We start from the raw sequence: 23504 nt of genomic DNA, 5'->3' as shown, positions 1-23504 counted from the left end.
CCTGCCAACAAAGAATCCAATATCGACAAAACTGTCCTCCAAAAGTGAGGCAAAAATAAAGACATTGCCAGAGAAACAAAAGCTGAGAGAGTTCATTACACTAGACTTGCCCTGCAATAATGCTCAAGGGAGTCCAGCAAGGTAAAATGAAAGAACACTAGATAGTAAGTTGAAGCCACAAGAAGAAATAAAGATCTCAACAAATGTAAAAACAAGGGGAACTACAAAAGCTAGTATTTTTGTAAAAATGGTTAGTAATTCCACTTTCTGTTTTTCTACGTGATTTAACAGACTAATACATTTAAAAAGCAATGAGTCTAAAATCTAGTAGTATTGTAACTTTCGTTTGTAACTCCACATTTTGTTAAATAATTTAAGTGACTAATGCATTTAAAAGAATTGTTAGTTTATATTTTTGGGTACACAATGTATAAAGATGTAACTTTGTGAGATCAACAACCAAAAAGGTGGGGACAGAGCTATAAAGACACAAAGTTTTATGTATTATTTAGGTTAAACTGGCATAAATCAAATTAGAGTGATATAACTTTAGGATGGTAAATGTAACCACATGTAAATGTAACCCCATGGTAACCACACAGAAAATAGCTCTGGAATATACACAAAAGGAAATGAGAAAAGAATTTAGTTTCACTGCAAAAAATCAACTCAACAAAAATAAGACAGGAAGACAGAAAATGAGGAGCAAAAACAGTATAAGACATATAGAAAATAAGTAACAAGATGACAGAGATAAACATTTATGCACCTAATGAAAAACCATCAAAACACAATATATGAAGCAAAAACTGACAACTGAAGAGAGAAATTATTACAGTTCTACAGTAATAATTGTAGACTTCAATATTCTACTCTCAATAATGGATAAAACAACCAAACAAAAGTAAGGAAATAGAGGTCTTAAACAACACAAAAAAGAAACTAGGTCTAACAGATATATACAGGACGTTCTACCCAACAACAACAGCAAGCACATTCTTCTGAAATGCACATGAGATATTTTCCAGGATAAACCATACCTTAGGCCACAAATTAAATTTCAATAGATTTTAAAAGATAGATATAATACGATGTATCTTCTCCAACCACAATGGGATAAAGTTAAAGATCAATAACAAAAAGAAAATTGGAAAATTAACAATAAGCAACACATTTATGGATCAAACAATAAATCACAAGAGAAATTAGAAAATTCTGAGAGATGAGTGAAAATGACAACACAACATACCAAAACTTATGGGACACAGGAAAAGCAATTCTAAGAGGGAAATTTATAGCTATAAATGCTGACAGAAAAAACAAGAAAGATCTCAAATCAACAAGCTAACTTTACAACTTAAGGAACTAGAAAAATAACTAAGCCAAGGCTAGCAGAAAGAAGAAAATAATAAAGATTAGAGCATAAATAAATGAAATAGAGAATATAATAGAGAGAAAACCAATGAAACCAAAAGCTGGTTCTTTGAAAAGATCAACAAAATTGACAAAGTCTTAGCTAGATGGACTAAGAAAAAAAGAAGACGCAAATAACTAAAATGAGAAATGAAAGCAGGGATGTTACTACCAATTCTACAGAAATGAAAAGGATTATGCAAGTACTATGAACAATTGTATGCCAAAATTTGGATTACTAGATGAAATGGGAAAATTCCTAGAAACACAAAGACTACCAACACTAAATCATGAAGAAATAAAAAATCTGGGGCTTCCCTGGTGGAGCAGTAGTCGGGAGTCCGCCTGCCAGTGCAGGGGACACGGGTTCGAGCCCTGGTCGTGGAAGATCCCACATGCCACGGAGCAGCTAAGCCCGTGTGCCATGGCTGCTGAGCCTGTGCTCTAGAGCCCGCAAGCCATGACTACAGAGCCCGTGTGCCACAACTGCTGAGGCCTGCACGCCTGGAGTCCGTGTTCCGCAACAAGAGAAGCCACCACAATGAGAGGCCTGTGCACCGCAATGAAGAGTGGCCCCTGCTCACTGCAACTAGAGAAAGCCCACGCAGAGCAATGAAGACCCAACGCAGCCAAAAATAAAAATAAATAAATAAATTTATTTTAAAAAAGAAATAAAAACTCTGAATAGACTTATAACTAGGAAGGAAATTGAATCAGTAATCCAAAACCTCCCAACAAAGAAAAGCCTTGGCTCTGATGACTTCACTGGTGAATTCTATGAAACATTTTAAGAAAAACACCAATCCTTCTCCAACTTTTCCAAACTTTGAAGAGAAACAAACACATTCTTACTCATTCTGTGAGGCCAGCATTACTGTGATACCAAAGCCAGACAAAGACTACAACAAAAGAAAACTATAGACCAATATCCCTTATAAACACTGATGCTAAAGTCCTCAACAAAACACTACGAAACCAAATTCAGCAGCATATTAAAAAGATTATACACCATGAATAAGTGAGTTTTATTCCTAGAATACAAGGATGGTCAACATGTAAAAACTGATGAACATAACATACTACATTAACAGAATGAAAGGAAAAAAACACATAATGCAGAAAAAACATTTAACAAAATTCAACAACCTGAATTTTCACAATAAAAACACTCAACTACCTAGTAATAGAAGGAAACTACCTCAACATAATAAAAGCTATATATGAAAAACCCAAAGTGAACATCAGACTTAATGGTGAAAGACTGAAAGCATTTCCTCTAAGGCAAGAATGCTCACTTTCACCACTTCTGTTCAACATCACACTGGAAGTTCTAGCCAGAAATATTTGGCAGGAAAAAGAAATAAAAGGCATCCAAAATGGAAAGAAAGAAGTAAAATTATCTCTGTTTGCAGATGATATGATCTTATATGTAGAAACTCTAAAGATTACATACACACACACAAAAATGTTAGAACCAATAAGTGAATCCAGCAAAGTATCAGGATACAAAGTCAACAAACAAATATCAGTTGTGTGTCTATACACAAACAATGAACAACATGAAAAGGAAATTTTTTAAAAATTCCATTTTCGGTAGCACCAAAAAGAATGAAACACCTAGGAACTAACCAAAGAGGTGAAAGATTTATTCACTGAAAACTACAAAACACTGTTGAAAAATTTTAAAGAAGACATAAATGAAAACATATCCCCTCTTCAGGGACTGGAAGACTTAATATTGTTTAAGATGTCAATAATACCCAAAGTGATCTACAGATTCAATGCAAGCCTTATCTAAATCCCAAAGATGGGTTTGGTTTTTTTTGTTTTGTTTTTTTGCAGAAATAGAAAAATGTATCCTAAAATTCATAAGGAATCTCAAGAGATCCAAATATCCAAAACAATTTTGAAAAAGAAGAACAAAGCTAGAGGACTTGTACTTCCTGATTACTACAAAGCTATAGTAATCAAAACAGCATGGTACTGGCATAAAGACAGAGATATAAACCAGTGGAATAAAACAGAAAGCGTAGAAATAAACCTGACATATACAGTCAAGTGATTTTTGACACGGATGTCAAGACCATTCAATGGGGAAAGGACAGTCTTTTCAACAAATGAGGCTGGGAAAGCTGGATATCCACATGCAAAGAATGAAGTTGGACCCTTATTTAACACCATATACACAGATTAACTCAAAATGGATCAAAGACCCTAATGTAAGGCCTAAAACTGTAAAACTCTTACAAGAAAACACAGAGCAAAAGCTTCACAGTACTGGATTTGGCAATGATTTCTTAGAAATGACATCATTGACACAGGCAGCAAAATTAAAAATAGGCAAATTATAGTTCATGAAAATTTTTTAAATTTGTGCTATCAACAGAATAAAAAGACAATACAGAGAATGGGAAAAAATATTTGCAAGTCATATATCTGATAAGGGATTGATATCCAGAATATATAGAGAACTCTTAAACCTCAAGTGGGCAAAGAACTTGAAAATATTTGCAAATCATACACCTGATAGGGGTCTACAACTTAACAAGAAAACAACCTGATTAAAAAATGGGCAAAGGACTTGAATACACATTTCTTCAAAGAAGATATACAAATGGCCAATAAGCACATGAAAAGATGCTCAACATCACTAATCATTAGGGAAATGCATATCAAAACCACAATGAGATACCACATCATGCCCATTAGGATGGCTACTATCAAAAATACAGATAATAACAAGTGTTAGCAAGGATGTGGAGTTATTGGAACACTTGTGCACTGTTGGTTGGAATGTAAAATGGTAAAGCCACTGTGGAAAACAATATAGCAGTTACTCAGAAAATTAGAAGTAGAATTACCATAAGACCCAGCAATTCTGCTTCTGTATATATACCAAAAAGAATTGAAAACACAGTCTCGAAGAGATATTTGTACACCATGTTCACAGCAGCATTATTCACAATAGCTAAAACATGGAAGCAACCCAAATGTCCACAGATGGGTGAATGGTAAGCAAAATCTGGTAAATACATACAATGGAATATTATTCAATCATAAAAAGGAAGGAAATTCTGACTTATGCTACAATAAGGATGAACCTTGAGCACATTATGCTAAGTGAAATAAACTTAGTCACAAAAATAAAATATTATTCTACTTATATGAGGTTCTTAGAGTCATCAAAATCATAGAGACAAAATAGAATGGTGGTTACCTGGGCCACGGGGGAGGAGGGAGAATGGAGAATTATTGTTTAACAGGGATAGAATTTCAGTTTTGCAAGGTGAAAAGAATACTGGAGATAGATTGTGGCAATGGTTGTATAATATTATAAATGTACTTAGTAAAACTGAACTGTACACTTATAAAATGGTTAAGATGGTAAATTTTATATTTTACCACAATAAAAAAATTGGAAAATAAAAAAGAGTTAAGAACCAAGACTAACCAAGGTGGAGCGATATTATTAAGCTGTACTAATTTAGACAGGGTTGACCTGGGGATAGATACATAAATCGATAGAAGAGAAATGAACCATGCATATATGCTGGGATAATTGGTTCTCCATAAGAAAAAAATAAAATTAAGTCTCTATCTCACTTCTTATACATTAATCAATTCTAGATTAAGACCAAAACGTGCAAAGCAAAACTTTAATATATTTAGAAGAAAATATAGGTCTTTCTCTTAAAATTAGGATAGGGAAGGAGTTACTTAATAAGCTACAAAAAGCTTAAAACATGAGCAAAAAATTTCTTGATACATTTTACTATATTAAAAAATACGGCTTCCACTTTTTATAAGATGCCATTAAAACCAAACTGAAAAATCAAGGAGAAAAGACAAGCTACAGCTTGGAAATAGATATTTGCTACTATAAAATCAATAAAATATTAGTATCTGATAGAAATACACACGTATCTAAAAATTATTTATAGAAACAGAACCCAAAAGGAAAAATAGGCAAAATATAAGAAACCACAATTAACAGAAAAGGAATTCCACATGGTCAATAACAGGAAAAGACTCTCATCGAATGGCAAATTCAAATCCATTTTTGTTTCATTTTTATAAATAAAAATCTCTAAGAAAAGAAAAACAATGAGATATATCACACCCGTCAGATTGGCAAAAAGTTAAAAACTGCAAATATCAAGGTTGACAGTGGTGTAAACCACATTGTAGAGCAACAGAAACTCTCTTAACTGCCAGTGGTAAAATTCTTTGGAGAACAATTTGGCAATATACAGTAACGCTGAAAATGTCAGGAAAAGCCATCCTTAGTTTTAAACCTTAAAGAAGCTCTTGCACATGTGCTAAAGATGTTGTATATACAAGAACCATAAAAGCAACACTGCAAAAGCAAAGAATTAAAACACAAAAAAATCTATCATCAGAAGAAATACATTTCTTACAATAGGATTTTATACAACAGTGCATATTTCCTAGAGCTAATACACATCAACTCTGATGATTCTCACAACCAAAATATTTTTAAAAAAGAAAGTTGGAATCAAAATAATACCATTTATGACTGTAAAAATGTAAAAAACGATACCATGTATTGTTTAGATACACACATATCTATAGCAAAAGTATAAAGACATGAATAGGGATGTCTAAATTTAGAATAAACCCTAAATTTGAGAATGGAGCAAGGGAAAGATATTGAGGGGTTCAAATGTATTTGTAATGTTTTATATTTTCAGCTGACCTATGGATTCATGGGTGTGGTGTTATTCTTTATCATGAAATATTTTTAAGGTCAGATTAAGAAAAGCTACTTATACTTAACTAGAAACTTTGTTCAGAATATTATTTTGTCATGCTTGAAATTTCATCTGTAAACAATAAGCTTAAATTTTTATTATAAAAATAATGAATTTATGGAAATTTCAAAAATCTATGAAGATTTCATAATTTTATTCTGTAGATTATATCTTGCATTCTGAAGAGCCTAAGGATACATTCTATATCTTAAAATACTTTATTGTGGGTATTTTATATAATATAGCCTGGGTAATTATATGCCAATGAGTGAGAACACAAATTTATCTTTCAGTGAATTCATTTCTTCCTCCTAAGCATTTATTTCACGTCCAGAATTCCACACAAATTGAGGTGTTTGGTTGGTGAAATTCCAGATACATTGGAGTAAAAATGCTTAATTTTAAACTGTATTTTTGGTTACATATTGAATAAGAGAATATAAAACACAATTGGGGAAACTGGGATATTTATCACTTAAATAGCTATACTTTCTGGATGATTGAAAACTATGGGTTATCTCAAACTTATGGACCACATATGGATATCTTACATAAAGCAATATTTTATTAATAGCATGTTTTCCTTATTCAGCAGCCTTAATATATTCCAGGTGAAATAATGAACAGTTATCTGTGAACAAAACAATTGTAGCATAATGACAGCAAACGTTTATTGACCTATATACCAGGTACTCTGTACATGATTATCTCATGTAATCCTCACAATATACCTTGCAAGTAGGTACCATTATCCTACTTTTATAAGAACCTGAGGTAACATGCCCAAGATTGCCTAACCAGTGAGCAGTGGAGCCAAAATTTGAACCCAGGCAGTCTGGGTTGAGAAACACTGCATTATGTTGCCTCTTTCTGGATTATAGTTGTAGTAACATAAAATGTCAAGGCCAGCTCCATTTTTAAGTATTTTCACCACTATCCTGTGAATATGCTCAAGGTTTGCATACCATGTGTTCTGACTTGGGAGACTAATAAATATGAACACTTGGTCTCATTTTCAACTGTCACTAACTTGAGTGGTTTGAGACAGATCTCTGGGCCTTAGTTCCTTCATGTGAGAACACTAAATGATACTGAGGTCATTTTCAACTCAAAGAAAAATAATCCTTTAAGAGATGCCCACAATAACAAGTCAACACTAGGGAGAGGAAAAGATTTAAAAGTAAAAGTGAATGTGTATAGTGATTTAATCAATTTTGGTGTTTTAAATATTTTTATGAAAATAATTAAGGCTATAAACTTAGAAAAAACCTAAATATCCCTAAAAATGTCTATGAACTAGTTTATCAAACAGTTTTATGTAAGAAAATTACAGAATGAGTCAAAATAATTTTTCCTAGGGCTTCCCTGGTGGCACAGTGGTTGGGAGTCTGCCTACCGATGCAGGAGACACGGGTTTGTGCCCCGGTCCGGGAAGATCCCACATGCCACAGAGCGGCTGGGCCCGTGAGCCATGGCCGCTGAGCCTGCGCGTCCGGAGCCTGTGCTCCACAACGGGAGAGGCCACAACAGTGAGAGGCCCGCGTACCGCAAAAAAAAAAAAAAGGAAAAAGAATAATAATAATTTTTTTTCCTAAATTGCTATGTACATAATACTTTTTTTCTTTAATTTTTAGAAAGTTGGGCATAAAAAAACGCCTAAACCTGCTTCTTAACATGGTACCAGAAGAGAGCTATTGCCAAGAGTTTGATTTATAGAGAAATCATGGTTCGACTGACCTTGGATCTAATTGCCAAAAAGAGCAATCTTAAACTCCGAAAAGAAGAAACCACTTTACAATACCTGAAGAAAATAACTCATATAAATTTTTCAGCCAAAAATATAGATGCAATTGTAAGAACTGTGAAATTATTTCCTCTTTTTATATAATTAACAATGTAAAGTTTAGAAACTGGTATCAGGGCATACTTTCTTTTTAACTATATTTTGATTAGTCAGCTTTATATTATGTTTTTATTTTAGTTTCCTGCTTGTGATGTTAAACTTTAAAAATTAAGCCTCTATAAAATACACCATTGTAATTGTTAAATATATGTGGTAAATACATATGTTCCCCTAAAATTCTTTATAGTGTAGCAAACTAGATTTAGAAGTATATGCTGGAATAATTTCAAAGATAATTAGTTTTGGATAATTCCAAAGCCTTGGAATATGAATTTTTAACATATCAAAATATTAAGAATTATATGTAAGTACCATATTTCAAAACATGAACAGTGACATCTTTTTTGCACATAATTTGACTGGTTATATAAATGTAGGTTATACCATGTCAGTTATATCAGACAAGATTATGTTAACTTGGATATATACTCTGTGCTAAGCTAATTTTCTCTGTGCTAAGCTAGTTTTTGGCTATAATTTGGGAAATTTTAAAGGCAGCAATAACCCTTTTAGGCCATTTGTATTGGTATCCATTGTCTACAATAAAATGCTAAAGACTACAGATAAGCAAAATTTTCTTGGAAGCATAAGCTACATGAGGGCAGGGATCATGTCTTTTTTTTTTCACATCACTCTAAATCCCCTATCCAGTACAGTGCCCGACTCATATTAAGTGCTTTAATAAATATTTACTGAACGAATGAATGAATGAAAAAAACACAAAAGCTCCAGGCAAAATTGTCAATTAAGACAGTCAGGGTTTTTTTTTTGCAGAGACCTTCTTCAGCTCCCATTCTATATTCCTTTCCAGTTTCCAAGTGAGCCTTTTCCCTAACTGCCCAAACCTCATGTTTCCTTTTTATTGCCCAGAGAACTCTGCCTCATCATACCACCACAGACAGCTTTCTCCAGAGAGCTTCCATTTAATGCACTTTTGGCTCCTCACAATCAGTGCTCCTTCAATATAGAGGACCTCTGTTAGGAGGAAAGCAAACTGGTTAAAATAATTCAACCAGTTCCTAAGATGTGGCTGTATTTTAAAAATCTTGTTGACTTAATGAAAGCTGAGATATTTTTGAGCAGAATTTCACTTTACCTCTTACCTACTTACTCTAGACTAACTCTACCACCACACAAGAAATGACAGACTTTTTAAAATACCTTTGTTTTCTTACCTCAAAAGTAAGTGGTGTTCATTTAAAAAACACATATAAATACATATAAAATAAATATAAAAAGAAAGAAATTGACTTGTAATCCATCCGTGCAGAGAAAACCACTATTAACATTTAGGTGATGTCCTTTCAGTCTTTTTTCTAGGCATGTATTCACATAATTTTACAATAATGGGTCATGTTGAATATACTGTTTTCATTTTATTATGAGATCTACAAGATATTACTAAAGAAATTAAAGGATAATTAATGGTTATAAGGTATTCCCTTCAATAGCATTATCATAGTTTCTCTATTAATCCATTGTTCTTGAATATCTAGATGACTTCCAGTGGTTTTTCAGTTTATTTCCAATTTATTTCCAATTTATTTCCAATCCTACAGAAAGATTAAGCCCTGATTCATAATGTTGAAGCAATTATTTGTTAGATGCTTCAACTTCCAGAGAAGCCTAATTGCTTCCAAGGAAAACTGCTTGCCCTGAGAAAATCTTTCCTAACAAACACAATTTTATTGATAAGGTTACAGAATACTAAAACCTAGCACTAATTTTGTAATCATTCTAGTCTCGTTTTGACTGTGCTAAGAACAGAGGAATTCTATTCTTTTATATTAACCTTAACGAAATGTGCAGAATGATTAAGTGAAAAACTTTCTTAAAAACACAAGTTTTCAGGAGAAATTATCACCTGTTTTTATTTTTCTTTTAGGAAGACCTCTCTCTTTGCAAAAATCTTAGCGTTTTATATTTGTATGATAACTGTATTAGTCAAATCACTAACCTGAATTATGCCACAAATCTGACCCACTTATACCTACAAAACAATTGTATTTCATGTATAGAGAACCTCGGGTCATTAAAGAAACTGGAAAAACTGTAAGTGCTTTTATTTCTAAGTAATGTAATTGTCATCATTACAGTAATATTTTTGCATTCATGCATTTCCTTTATCTGCCTCATTTTTATTCTTTTACAGTATTATTAGTACTAAATAGACTGTTATACATGTAATACTTGACAATTTGTGTTTTATTAACCCTGATAACTTCTTTTGAAGGAGGGTGAGTTGTCTTAAGGGCTTATAGGGATACATACCTGAAACCTGCTTATTTAGGCTCAACTGGTGAAAAAAGTTTCCATGGAACCCAAATGAGTTCTGTACCTTTTAGAATCACACATCTCAAAAAGGCAGGGTCATAGAACTGATAACGTTGATATAGATTTGATTGTAAAAGGCATTTACTGCCTATGATGCTTTTAATTAAACAATGAGGCCCAGTGGATCCAATTTCCCCAGATTGGAGGAACGATCAGTGATTCTCAAAAAGCAGGTCAAGGGCCTCAGAATGGGGAAAATAAGTGGGGTGGGAGACGCTTATTAAAAATTCAGATTGCTATACAAAACAGATCAGCAACAAGGCTTTACTGTGTAACACAGGGAATTATATTCAATATCTTATAATAACCCATAATGGAAAAATAATCTGAAAAATATATATATATAACTGAATCACTTTGCTGTACACCTGAAACTAAAACAATATTGTAAATCAACTATATATCAATTAAAAAATGCAGATTGCTGGGTTCCAACCTAGGTAACCAAATCAGAATCTCTGGAGGTTAAGCTCAGAAATCTTCATTTTTAAACCTATGACCCAGGTGATTCTATGCACTTCAACACAACAGGAGCACTGGTAGACAGGACTATTTCTCTCACTTCAAAAAAATAAATATTTCTCAGACTTAATTAAGTGTAAGAATCAAATAAATAAACTTTTCATTGATTCAATATAAAGAGAACACGTACAGTTGACCCGTGACCAACATAGGTTTGAACTGTGCAGATCCACTTACACATGGATTTTTTTCCAATAGTAAATAATACAGGACTACACGAGCCATGATCCACAGTTGGTGGAATCTGCAGATGCAACGTAACCAGAGATACAGAGTCCCCACTGTAAGTTTTATGCAGATTTTCCACTGCATGGAGGTCAGCGCCCCTAACCACACACACCCCAACAATGTTCAATGATCAACTGTATAATTTTCACATAGCTCCATGATTTTGTTATTATGTTTTTATCACTTCTAGACCATGATGCTCTCAGAATGTCTATTTTAAAATGGTTTACGGAGGATGGTGGTGGTGGTGTGATGAACTGGGAGATTGGGATTGACATGTATACACTGAGGTGTATAAAATGGATGACTAATAAGAACCTGCTGTATAAAAAAATAAATTTAAAAAAATGGTTTATATTTTGCAGATATCTGGGAGGCAACTACATTGCTGTCATAGAAGGCTTAGAAGGCTTAGAAGGACTAAGAGAGCTTCATGTTGAGAGTCAGAGGCTTCCCCTTGGAGAAAAGCTCCTGTTTGATCCAAGAACTCTTCATTCTCTGGCAGTAAGGCCAAATTTGAGTATTCTGACAAAGAATATAGTGATCAATGCTTATAATGAAAAAAGGAAGGTATATCTGGACGTTGTAATACTCTGCATGTTTATATGGCCAGTTGAGAATTTGAGAGCTAAAACTAATTTTTCCTAAATAATTTCTCAGAGACTCAGCAGCTATAAAATGGGAATAATAATTCCTGCCCCTAGGGTAACTGGAAGGATCAAAAGAAGGATGCAAAAAGTCTATATAAAGTATGAAGTTCTAATACAGATGTTAATTCATTCCTATTTTGACCTTGGTGTGATCATGATGACTCAAAACTTAAAATTTTAGGAAAAAAGCCTCAGGAAAGAGGAAAGCACAGTTATTTGGAAAATTTTAAGCAACCTAGAGAATCATTATAATGATAAGTCATTTTCTCCCTGGATTCTGATTTGATTGTAGGTTGCATTACGTACAGCTCTGCCTCATCCAAAGCAGGTAGAACTGGGAACAGAGATAAGAGATTCCAGCTGTCACCTGACAACAGGTCAAATCACATAGAGGTGTCACAATGAGTTGAGAAGCAGGGAGCCAGAGGGTGCCAATCCTCAAAATGAGATTTGATAGGATATGCTACTTCCAATTCTGGAGCAAGGGATGTAAATGGAACAGATTTCGTTGGTTTTACTTTAGAGGGCCCAAAAACAGAGGGCAATAGAAGGTTTTTTTAACAAAATTTATAACAATTGAGGGGTAGTGCTATAAATTGAAAAAGAAAGGAGTGATCTGATTTCTGTCCTACCCTCCCTACTATCCCATAGAAACAACTGTGTCTCAGCTCAACCTCAGCTGAACCAAGCAGACTCATGCCACTGTGGAGATGGATAGTTTTATTACAGATTATGACCGAAAACGTTTTTGCTTGCTCATTTTTGCAGATTCAAGCAGATTCTGAAATTCTAAATATAAGGTATACTTTTTAAGCTGTACAGCAGGTCTTAAAAAGTATCAGGAAGTATCTTCTCTAAAGGTTAGCCATGTGTGGACACCTGGGTGGGTAGTCTCCATCTTGGTAGAGAATCCCAGGCCTTAGATTTTAAGATGGCTCTGATTCAGTATTGCTCTATTGTATATTTATGTCCTCATTAACGGCTGATGTTGAACTTCTTGTTAATTAGATAATTATTATTTTAACTGGTTTCTGAACATATGGATTACCGAGAAAACTATATGGAGAGATAGACATAAAAATCAGATATTCTTTCAATTCTTGGTCATGTTTCCTACTTAGAAAAATAAAGATAAAAACTATTTCTCCCAGGGACTTCCCTGGCGGTCCAGTGGTTAGACGCCACGCTTCCAATGCATGGCGCGCGGGTTCGAGCCCTGGTTGGGAACTAAGATCCCACATGCCACACAGTGTGGCCAAAAAAACCCCCAAACAAACAAACAAAAATTATTTCTCCCTAATCTTAGTGATATTTAACACAAAATGATAATTTGCTTGAACTGAAATAAGCATTTTTTCTATATTGTGTTATCATTTGCTTATTGGGATATCTTTGTTCTCTCTTTGCTTCTTTCTTGGCTTCTTTCTATAAATTTCTCTTATATCTTGGAAGAGAAAAATTGGACTTACGAAGGAACTTTAGACAAAAATAGTAAGTTACATTACAATTACTATATAGCTCTAAAAATTCCATCTGAAAAAAAGTATGACATAAAAACAAAATCTCCAAGGATTTTTATTTTCTTGCCTAAAGAGCAAAACAGCCTGAACTGATAAATTTTTAATTTTTCACAGATTAGGATTTCTGGTTTCTATATATAGTATTTAATTAGACTATTTATTAACCCTAATTTAGTTACCTTTCTTACAGAAATCCCTCTCTATATTGAATATCAGCAATAATAATATTGATGATGTAAGAGACTTAGAAATACTGGAGAATCTTAATCAGCTCATAGCAGTTGATAACCAACTTCTGCATGTGAAGGTAAGGTAAAGGAAAAATTCTTTAATATTTACATGAAATTGTGATTGAAAAATACTTATTTTGCTAAATAACTATAAAATGTATTACTTTTAAAACGACTCTGAATTTGTCCTAAAACAAGTTTATGAATCTTTACTTCTTAATGCATTTATTTGCATAATTCTGTGTCTTACCTGGTTTTCTCTTCCATACCCCAATGCCTCCATCCCTCACCAACAGAAAAATGTTTCTCTGAGAAGGAAGTATATACTTTTTGCACTCTATATTATTTTTCTATCAAATGTTTCCCTCTGGAGACTAGATTTCTTGCCCCTTAACTCTGCTCTCCCAGCGAATGAGTTTCTAGTAACTGTGACTAGACTTGAACTCTCTCCCGGCTGCTCCTCCTTGGGGAACACCTGGATCTTTCATTTATTCTAATTTGCACTAGCTATATTCATGTCATGTTATGCCATATCATGCCATATTCATTCCATTACTCATTCATTCAAACATGTATTGGGCACCTACACATTTGCCAGGCACTACACTACTCCATGTATTGAAAGAACAGAGGAAGAAAGAGTAGAGTCCCAGAGATTTAAAAAAACCCATGGTCAACAAGTGATAAGACTACAACATAAGTATTGTGGTATCACTAACTTAGCCTGGGGCTAGGGAAGGCTTCCTGGAAACAGTCATCTGTGAGCTGAACCATTGCCAAAACCTCATAGCTTCTGGTTTGGCAATGGGGTGGGCTATTATATAATTTTTTTAAAAAATAAATTTATTTATTTATTTATTATTGGCTGTGTTGGGTCTTCGTTGCTGCGTATGGGCTCTTCTCTAGTTGCAGCGAGCGGGAGCTACTCTTCATTGCGGTGTGCAGTCTTCTCATTGTGGTGGCTTCTCTTGTTGCAGAGCACGGGCTCTAGGTGCACAGGCTTCAGTAATTGTGGCACGCGGGCTCAGTAGTTGCAGCGCACAGGCTTAGTTGCTCCATGGCACATGGGATCTTCCTGGACCAGGGCTCGAACCTGTGTCCCCTGCATTGGCAGGCAGATTCTTAACCACTGCGCCATCAGGGAAGCCCTGTGACATAATTTCTTTACATAGGACCATAGAAGGAAGAATAGGCTTCTTTCTCCCATAAACAGAGCTCTTATTTCAAAACCACTTTCAGACGGCTATCATCTGACCCTAAAAAAGTTACCCCTGGTCTTGTTTACAAATTCAGGACTATTACCTGGCTCATCTCATAACTACTGTAAGCAGTAGATAATTATGAAAAGAAATATTATTCTACTACAAATGAATTCCCCCAAATATTCAAAATGTCATTAAACAATCATGGTAGATATTTAAAATAAAAAGAAATAAGGAAGCATGACTCAATTAGTCATTTCAACTTACAACATGAAGGAATTAAGAAGTTCACGGGATAAATTCTGCATTCAAAATATTTTAAATTTTAGACTGCTCTTCTATGCTTTTTCACTGGGCATTTTGTATTCATCAGAATTATTTAATTTTCCTATGATTTCACAGTATTTGTATCCATACTGTGATAGATGGGTAGTCTTATATAAGATACTGTATACTATATATATGATCCTATTCAAAGTGACAGAGCCTGGAGTTTAGGTATTTGATTAAGTAGAGAGGACCTGGGATGTGCACAGTGTTCAACATTCACCCCATAGGAAATGGGAACAGAGTGGCTAAAGACAGCAGCTCACCTTTCCTGGGGAGAGAATGGTGGAGAAATCCGGTCTCCCAAATCTTCAAGATAAGTATTTTCCCTAAATGTTTTTGAAGGCCAGGTTCTAAGCACAATGCTTGGCAAATGTTCAGTAATGAGTGCTGAATATATGAATACATCTTGAAAGATCTGGTTAGTTGTTAATTATCATAATTACCAAGATTCAATGTAGTTATTGTCATTACTTTTAAAGTCTTATTCTATTATGCTTTAAACTCTGAATAGAAGAGGAGAGTTTAACAGGACAAAAATGCTAGCCTATAAATACTCCCAAAGGAAGTTTTTCTGAATGACATTAAAACCAAGCTATTTTGCCTACAATGATTCTCTAAGGCCAAGTTAACGTGAGATTAGAAAGGAAGGTATAGGGGCCATGGTCATGAAGTTGACTATATTCTAAGTGCAACAGAAAGTCACTGCACTTAGAATAAAGGTCCTTTTAGGCCATGGTCATGAAGTTTACTATATTCTAAGTGCAACAGAAAGTCACTGGAAAGATTATATTTTTTAAAGATTTCCCTATCAGCTATGTGAAGAATGGGTTACAAGAATGACAGCAAAGAGATCAGTTGGGAGACTACAGCAAAGATTAAGAGAAGACGGCTGCTTGGAGATAAAAAGGAGTGGATGGATTGAAGGCACATTTAGATTGAACTCATGGAATCTGCTGATTAGTAGGATGTGTAGGAATAAAGAAAACAAGAATCAAGGTTTTTGTGTGAGGAACTAAGGAGACAGTAGTAGCCTTTACAAGTTGGGGGATACAAGGGAAGGAATAAAAGAATTCCTTCTATTGAGAAGCCTATTTGATATTTAAATGCACATGTAAAGTAGGCATCTGGAGTTCAAAGGAAAAGCAAGATTGGAAAGTTTGGGAGTAAATGATATTTAGAGTCTTGGGACAGGGTGACAGACAAAGATAAAGAATAAATGAGGCCACTCCAATATTTAGAGATCATTTAGATGAGAAGGCACTAGTAGGAGTCAATGATGTAGGAGAAGACAAGAGAAAAAGGAGGTTTAAGGAAGAGGGAATGGCCACTTGACTTGAATGCTGTTGAGTGGCTGACATGAGGGCAGATAAGAGGTTAATAGAAATGCACTGAATCTGGCAATAGTGAGATTAGGTCTGGTCAACTGTGTTTTTTGCATATTTCAGAACAGAGTATTTAACAGGTGTTTGCATTGTTTTTTCTTGTAACCAAAGCCCCACATACCTGTTAGAAACTTCTTTCCATGTTATGGATTGAGAAATTTCAGGCTTTTCATGAAATACTTCCCCATACCTGAAATTTCAGTATATAAACTAAAGGACAAGAGAAGGGAAAATTAAAAGGCTAAAACACCTTAAAAACAAAGTTAGAGGGGACACGTTTAATTTGTTAAGAAGTTGAACCAGAGAGGCTGTGGTTCAAAAATCACAGCTCTGTGTCTATTAAATAAATCATATTAAATAAATCTATTAAATACATCATATTTATAAGTAAAAACATTGCCACAAAGAAAACCCCAAGCCCAGATGGCTCCATTGCTGTATTCTATCATATACTTAAAAAGGAAATTATATCAAAATTACAAAAACTACTTCAGAAAAATAGATAAGCAGGGAATACTTCTCAACTCCTCTTATCAGGCTAGCATTATCCTATCCCCAACACTATTGCAAGAAAACTACAATGAATAAAATAAATAAAAGCAATATCCCTCATGAACATAGATTCACAAGTCCCTACCAAAATATTATCAAATAAAATCCAGCAATATAGGACTTCCCTGGTGGCGCAGTGGTGAAGAATCCAGCTGCCAATGCAGGGGACACAGGTTCGAGCCCTGGTCTGGGAAGATCCCACATGCTGCGGAGCAACTAAGCCCATGCACCACAACTACTGAGCCTGAGCTCTAGAGCCCACGAGCCACAACCACTGAGCCCACGAGCCACAACTACTGAGCCTGCCTGCCACAACTACTGAAGCCCGCGCGCCAAGAGCCCGTGCTCTGCAACAAGAGAAGTCACTGCAATGAGAAGCCCGCGCACCGCAAGGAAGAGTAGCCCCCACTCGCCGCAACTAGAGAAAGCCCACGCGCAGCAACAAAGACCCAACGCAGCCAAAAATAAATTAAGTTTTAAAAAAAGTCCAGCAATATATAAAAAGATTATCCATAATGACCAAGTGAGATTTATCCCAGAAATCAAAGATTGGTTTGACATTCAAAAAATCAACGTGATGCGGACTTCCCTGGTGGCACAGTGGATAAGACTTCACGCTCCCAATGCAGTGAGCCTGGGTTCGATCCCTGGTCAGGGAACTAGATCCCACATGCATGCCGCAACTAAGAGTTTGCATGCCACAACTAGGGAGCCCACCTGCCATAACTAAGGAGTCCACATACTGCAACTAAGGAGCCCGCCTGCCTCAACTAAGACCTGGTGCAACCAAATAAATAAATAAATATTTTAAAAAATCAATGTGATACACCAAAAAAATTAAAGGAGAAATATTCTATGATCATCTCAATAGATGCACAAAATGCATTTTTAACAGTTCAACAAATTATAAATAGAAGGGAACTTAACCTGATAATTGGCATTCATGTAAAATCAACAAAAATATCATACTTGATGATTAAAGACTGGATTCTTTCCCCCTCAAGACAGAGAGTAAAGCAAAGATGTTTACTCTGCTCTATAGAAGGCTTAGCCAGTGCAATAGGCAAGAAAATGAAACAACACTCAGTTTGGAATGGAAGAAGTAAAACTATCTTTATCTGCTGACTACATGATAGGATATATATTTAAAATCACAAATTTACAAAAAGCTATTAGAACTTACAAATTTAGTAATGTCATAGGATACAAGGTCAATATGCAAAAAATCAATTCTCACATACTAGCAATGAACAACTGGAAAATGATATTTTTTAAAAATACCATTTACAATTTATGTCAAGAAAGATTAAATACTCAGTAATAAATTTACGAAAATACATGCAAGAGCTATAGAATAAAAACTATAAAATACTGGGAGAAATTAAAGAAGACCTAAATAAATGAAGAGAAATAACATTTTCATGGACTGGAAGACTCTATATTATTAAGGTGCTAATTCTTTCCAAATTAATGTATACATTCAACATAATCCCAGTCAAAATCCCAGCAGATTTTTTTTAATTGACAAACTGATTCTAAAATTTACATGATAATGCAAAGGACCTAAAATACCAAAACAATATTGGTAAAAAGAATTAATGTTGGAGAACTTACATTACCTGATTTCATGACTTTAACATTATAATAATCAAGACAGTATGGTATTGACATAGGATGGATACAGAGATCAAGGAAACAAATTAAAGACTTTATAAATAAATCTATACCTATGTTCAACTGATTTTTTTTTTACAGAGGTTCTAAGATAATTCAATGAGGGAAGGATAATCTTTTCAACAAATGCTGGTGGAACAACTGGACATCCAAATAGTGAGCCTTCACCCTTCATACTATACACAAAAACTTACTCAAAATATAACATATCCAAATTTAACTGCTAAAAAATAAAAGTTCTAGAAAAAAAACATACATTTGAGTTCTTTAAAAGAACACAAAAAACATGACCTATAAAAAATTGATAAACTGGACTTCATCAAAATTTAAAACCTGCTTTTTGAAAGACATTAATGAAACAGTGAACCACAGAGAGAAAATATTAGCTATCATGTACCTGACAAACAATTTTTATCCAAAATATATTTTTAAAAACTCTTACAACTCTATGGTAAGAAGACAAGCAACACATTAAAAATGGGCTAAAGATTTCAACAAAAACTTACAAAAGAGCATATACTAATGGTCAATAAACAAAAAAAAGATACTCAGTATCATTATTCATCAGGGAAATACAAATTAAAACAAAGATGTGATACCACTACAGACCCACTAGAATGGCTAAAAATAAAGAGACTGGCAGTATCAATTTTGGATGAGGATGTGGGGCAACTGGAACCCTCATTCATTGCTGAGGAAAATGTAAAATGGTACAACCTTTTTGGGAAACAGTTTAACAGTTTCTTATAGAGTTAAAAATGCACTTACCATATGACTCAGCAATCCCATTCTTAGGTATTTACCCAAGTGAAATGAAAACCTATGTTCACACAAATACCTGTATGCAAATATTTATAGTAACTTTATTTGTAATTTTGGAAACAACCAAATCTTCCTCAAACAGGAATGGAGAAACAAACTGTGTTCCATACAATGGGATATCACTCAGCAATAAAAAAGAATAAACTACTGATGCACACAACAACACGGATAAAAATCCGATTATACTGAGTGAAATAAGCTATACAAAAAAAAAAGAGTACATGCAGTATGACCCCATTTATATGAAACTCTTGAAAAGTAAAAACAAATGTATATGGTAACAGCAGATCAATGGCTGCCTGGTGGGAATGGTAAGAGGCTGACTGGAAAGGGCCATAAGTGAATCTTTTGGGATGATGAAAATTTTTTTTTAATTAATTAATTTATTTATTTTTATTTTGGGCTGTGTTGGGTCTTCATTGCTGTGCGTGGGCTTTCTCTAGTTGCGGCAAGTGGGGGCTACTCTTCGTTGCAGTGCGTGGACTTCTCATTGTCATGGCTTCTCTTGTTGCAGAGCACGGGCTCTAGGCACGCAGGCTTCAGTAGTTGTAGCACACAGGCTCAGTAGTTGTGGCTCGCGGGTTCTAGAGCGCAGGCTCAGTAGTTGTGGTGCATGGGCTTAGTTGCTCTGCGGCATGTGGGATCTTCCCAGGCCAGGGCTCGAACCCGTGTCCCCTGCATTGGCCGGTGGATTCTTAACCACTGCGCCACCAGGGAAGCCCGAAAATGTTCTTTCTTGATTGGAGGTCATTGTATGGATGTACATGGTTTGGTCATTTAAATAAATGTATTTTGTTATATGTAAATTATAATTCAATAGTTAATTTTAATATTAGAAAAATTCTCCAGAACCAAAGGACATGAGTTTCCAGATTGAAACAGTCTCCCAAATGCCAGCACAGTGGATGAAAACTGACTCACACAAACTTTTAAGGTCTATCCTTAAAAGTTTTTAGAACACCAGGAGTAAAGAGTTCCTAAAGGCTTCTACAGAGGAAAAGAGGATCATAATGCAAAGAATCAGAAATCAAAATGGAATCAGAATCATCAGACTTTTCAATCTGGAAGACAGTAGAATAATGTCTTCAAATTTTTGAGTTAAAAATATTCTCTATCTAGAATTATATATTCAGTCAATTTTTCAAGCAATTATGGAGGTATGAAACATTTAAAAAATGCAAGGTTTCAAAAAAATTTATGTCCCACATACGTTTTTTAGGCAGCTCTTGGAAAATGTGTTCCACCTAAACAGGAGAGGAAAATAGGAAAAGGGAAGACATGGGATCTAGGAAACAGAAGAAAGGTTAAGGGAATTCCCAGAAAGAATCTGAAGGGAATTTGAAGTGAAGGAATGTCCTAGGAAAACATCTACTAGCCCAGGTTGCCTCAGGCTGAATTGGTGATAAATACATAGAAAACTAAGCAAATAAATAACCAACCAATTTTTAACTCTAGGGAAAATAAGAAACAACCATAGTGCATTACGTGGTTTAGCTCTGAACAATACTTAAGTGATCTTAGTAATATGGTCAATGGATATTAATCTTATTAATTTAAGTATGACTCTGTTGACAGGATGGAGGAAGGGAAGAGTCGTAGGGGTTGGAGTAATACTTAAGAAAACTAAATCATCATCTTCCATAGTAGGAATTCAGTAAATACCTAAGATTTAAAATTCAATAAACAGCAGTTTTTATTTAGCAATGTGGAGGTAAGTGTGCATAGAAATAGCTGAAGTGGGACTTCCCTGGTGGTCCAGTGTAAAGAATATGCCTTGCAATGCAGGGAACGTGGGTTCGATCCCTGGTTGGGGAACTAAGATGGGGCAACTAAGCATGCCCACCACAACTACTGAGCTCGCGCACCTTAACTAGAGACCCGACCCTGCATGCCGCAAACTACAGAGCCCATGGGCTCTGGAACCCACACGCCACAACTACAGAGCCCACGCGCCCTGGAGCCTGCATGCCACAACTAGAGAAGAGAAAAAGCGCACGCCATGACTAGAGAGAAGCCCACGTGCCACAACGAAAGATCCCGCATGCCTCAAGGAAGATCCCGCCTGCTGCTGCTAAGACCTGATGCAGCCAAAAATAAATAAAAATAAATAAAATGTATGTTTTTAAAAAAAAAAAGAAAGAAAGAAACAGCTGAAGAAGTTGAATGTGGTTTTGTTTTAAGCCCAAAGGTACTCTTTACTTTTTGTTATAAACCCTATGGTCTTATTTGATTCTTTAACTGTGTTGATTGTATTGCTTTGATTAAAAAAAAAAACATAATTTAAAAAACAGTGAATGGTTGGTAAGGAACAAATGGTTAATATCATTGTTATTGTATATCACCATATCCCCCATTAGACTGAGAGCCTTTAAGAGCAAGGAATTTTTGTTGATTTCAGGATTCCCTAGAACTCAGCCCAGTGCCTGGCACATAGTAGACACCTACTACATGTTTATAAAATGAATGAATACAAGAACAATTTAAAATATTCAACTATCTGGGGAAGGAATGCAAACCATTTAGCAAGTTCCAGAGGCTGGGATAAGCCAAAAGTTGCTTTTCCCTCCCATAGAGAAAAGATATTCAGGGAGTGAGGATGAAATCTGAAGTTCTTTTACTTCCAGCAAGAAGACACAAGCAATTAAAAATGCCTAGACACAGCTTCTTGGAGGCCTGAATATAGACTTGCCTAGGGGTCATCGGAAATGTGCTTTTGTGGTCCATTTTAAATCATCCTCTGAAGGCTTAGTCAAAGGACATGAATGTTAGCATCACAATATTAACTTATTTCTCTGTATTTATTCCTGGGATCAGTGTCTCCATTTTTTGTATTTAAATTTTCCATTCTTTATACTCATTGATTAAAGTTGCCCAAAAGCTGCTGACATCAAACCCTGTGCCATGGGAGAGAAAGCTCAATGTGCCATACATAAAGTCGCTGACATCCATCCTAACTAAGAGTCTTCAACAACAGACAGCTTTGTGCCATGGGGAAAAAGAAGTGGACGTCATTAGAGAATTCTAACAAAACCACTATAATTACCAAAGGTTTTTAGCACTTAGACCAGCTGCCTTTAAATAGCCATTGTAGGTTCCTCATATGCATCTACAGAAAATACATGAAAAAAGAAAAAAATGAAAAAAATAATGATCACTTAGGATGGTTGCATAAGGACCTGGAAGAAGCTGGGCCAAGTGGCTTCTGTCCTTCCTGCTGTTTGGGATTTCATTCCCTTCCCTCTCACTTCTACAGACTCACAGCTGCCAAGGACTCCTTCCCCCAAGATCCTCTAACCCTGCCATCATCTCTCCTATTCCCTAGTCCAAAGTCCAGGGCAGAGACTTGGGGTGGGGGAAGAGAAGGTGAGAATGGCAGAGGAGTAGAGGAAAAAAATAGAAGATAAATCCTGTCTTTCCTCTCTTTCTCTATGTCTGCAGCACCTCTAACCAGCAAATTTTTCAAAACAGTTCCATATAATTTCTTGTTTAAAATTCTTATCCTGCTTCTAAACCATTCAATCATATATGCATTCATTATTTCTTCTTCTTCATTCATTCAAAACACCTACCACGTGGCAGCACTTGCTAGACAATGGGGGAGACAATAGTGAGCAAAAAGCAGATACAGGGCTTCCCTGGTGGCGCAGTGGTTGAGAGTCCACCTGCCAATGCAGGGGACACGGGTGCGTGCACCGGTCCGGGAAGATCCCACATGTCGCGGGGCGGCTGGGCCCGTGAGCCATGGCCGCTGAGCCTGCGCGTCCGGCTCCGCAACGGGAGAGGCCACAACAGTGAGAGGCCCGCGAACCGCAACAACAACAACAAAAAACAGATACAGTCCATGGACTCAAAGAGCTCTCGGCATTGAGAGGAAGAGAAACGTTAAGCACGTAATTACCCCAAAACAAAAGTAAAATTGCATCCTGTGGCAAGTGCAACAAAGGAGAAGTATGTTGCTCTGAAAGCCTGT

The 23504-nt window shown here is 35.4% G+C and overlaps 1 protein-coding gene across 1 annotated transcript in view; it reads left to right on the top strand.

The window, feature by feature from the left end:
* The first annotated feature begins 7908 nt into the window (after positions 1 to 7908).
* Positions 7909 to 23504, top strand: part of PPP1R42 (protein phosphatase 1 regulatory subunit 42) — a 37336-nt gene continuing 21740 nt past the window's right edge. The window contains exons 1-4 of the mRNA XM_060127852.1: positions 7909 to 8037; positions 9974 to 10140; positions 11538 to 11676; positions 13533 to 13649. Of these exons, the coding sequence (XP_059983835.1) occupies positions 7909 to 8037; positions 9974 to 10140; positions 11538 to 11676; positions 13533 to 13649 (552 nt within the window). The remainder of the gene's footprint in view (positions 8038 to 9973; positions 10141 to 11537; positions 11677 to 13532; positions 13650 to 23504) is intronic.

The sequence above is a fragment of the Lagenorhynchus albirostris genome, chromosome 17, assembly GCF_949774975.1.
Source record: "Lagenorhynchus albirostris chromosome 17, mLagAlb1.1, whole genome shotgun sequence".
Lineage (NCBI taxonomy): Eukaryota > Metazoa > Chordata > Mammalia > Artiodactyla > Delphinidae > Lagenorhynchus > Lagenorhynchus albirostris.
Note: the sequence above shows the minus strand (reverse complement) of the source record. Positions and strands in the feature narration are given on the sequence as shown.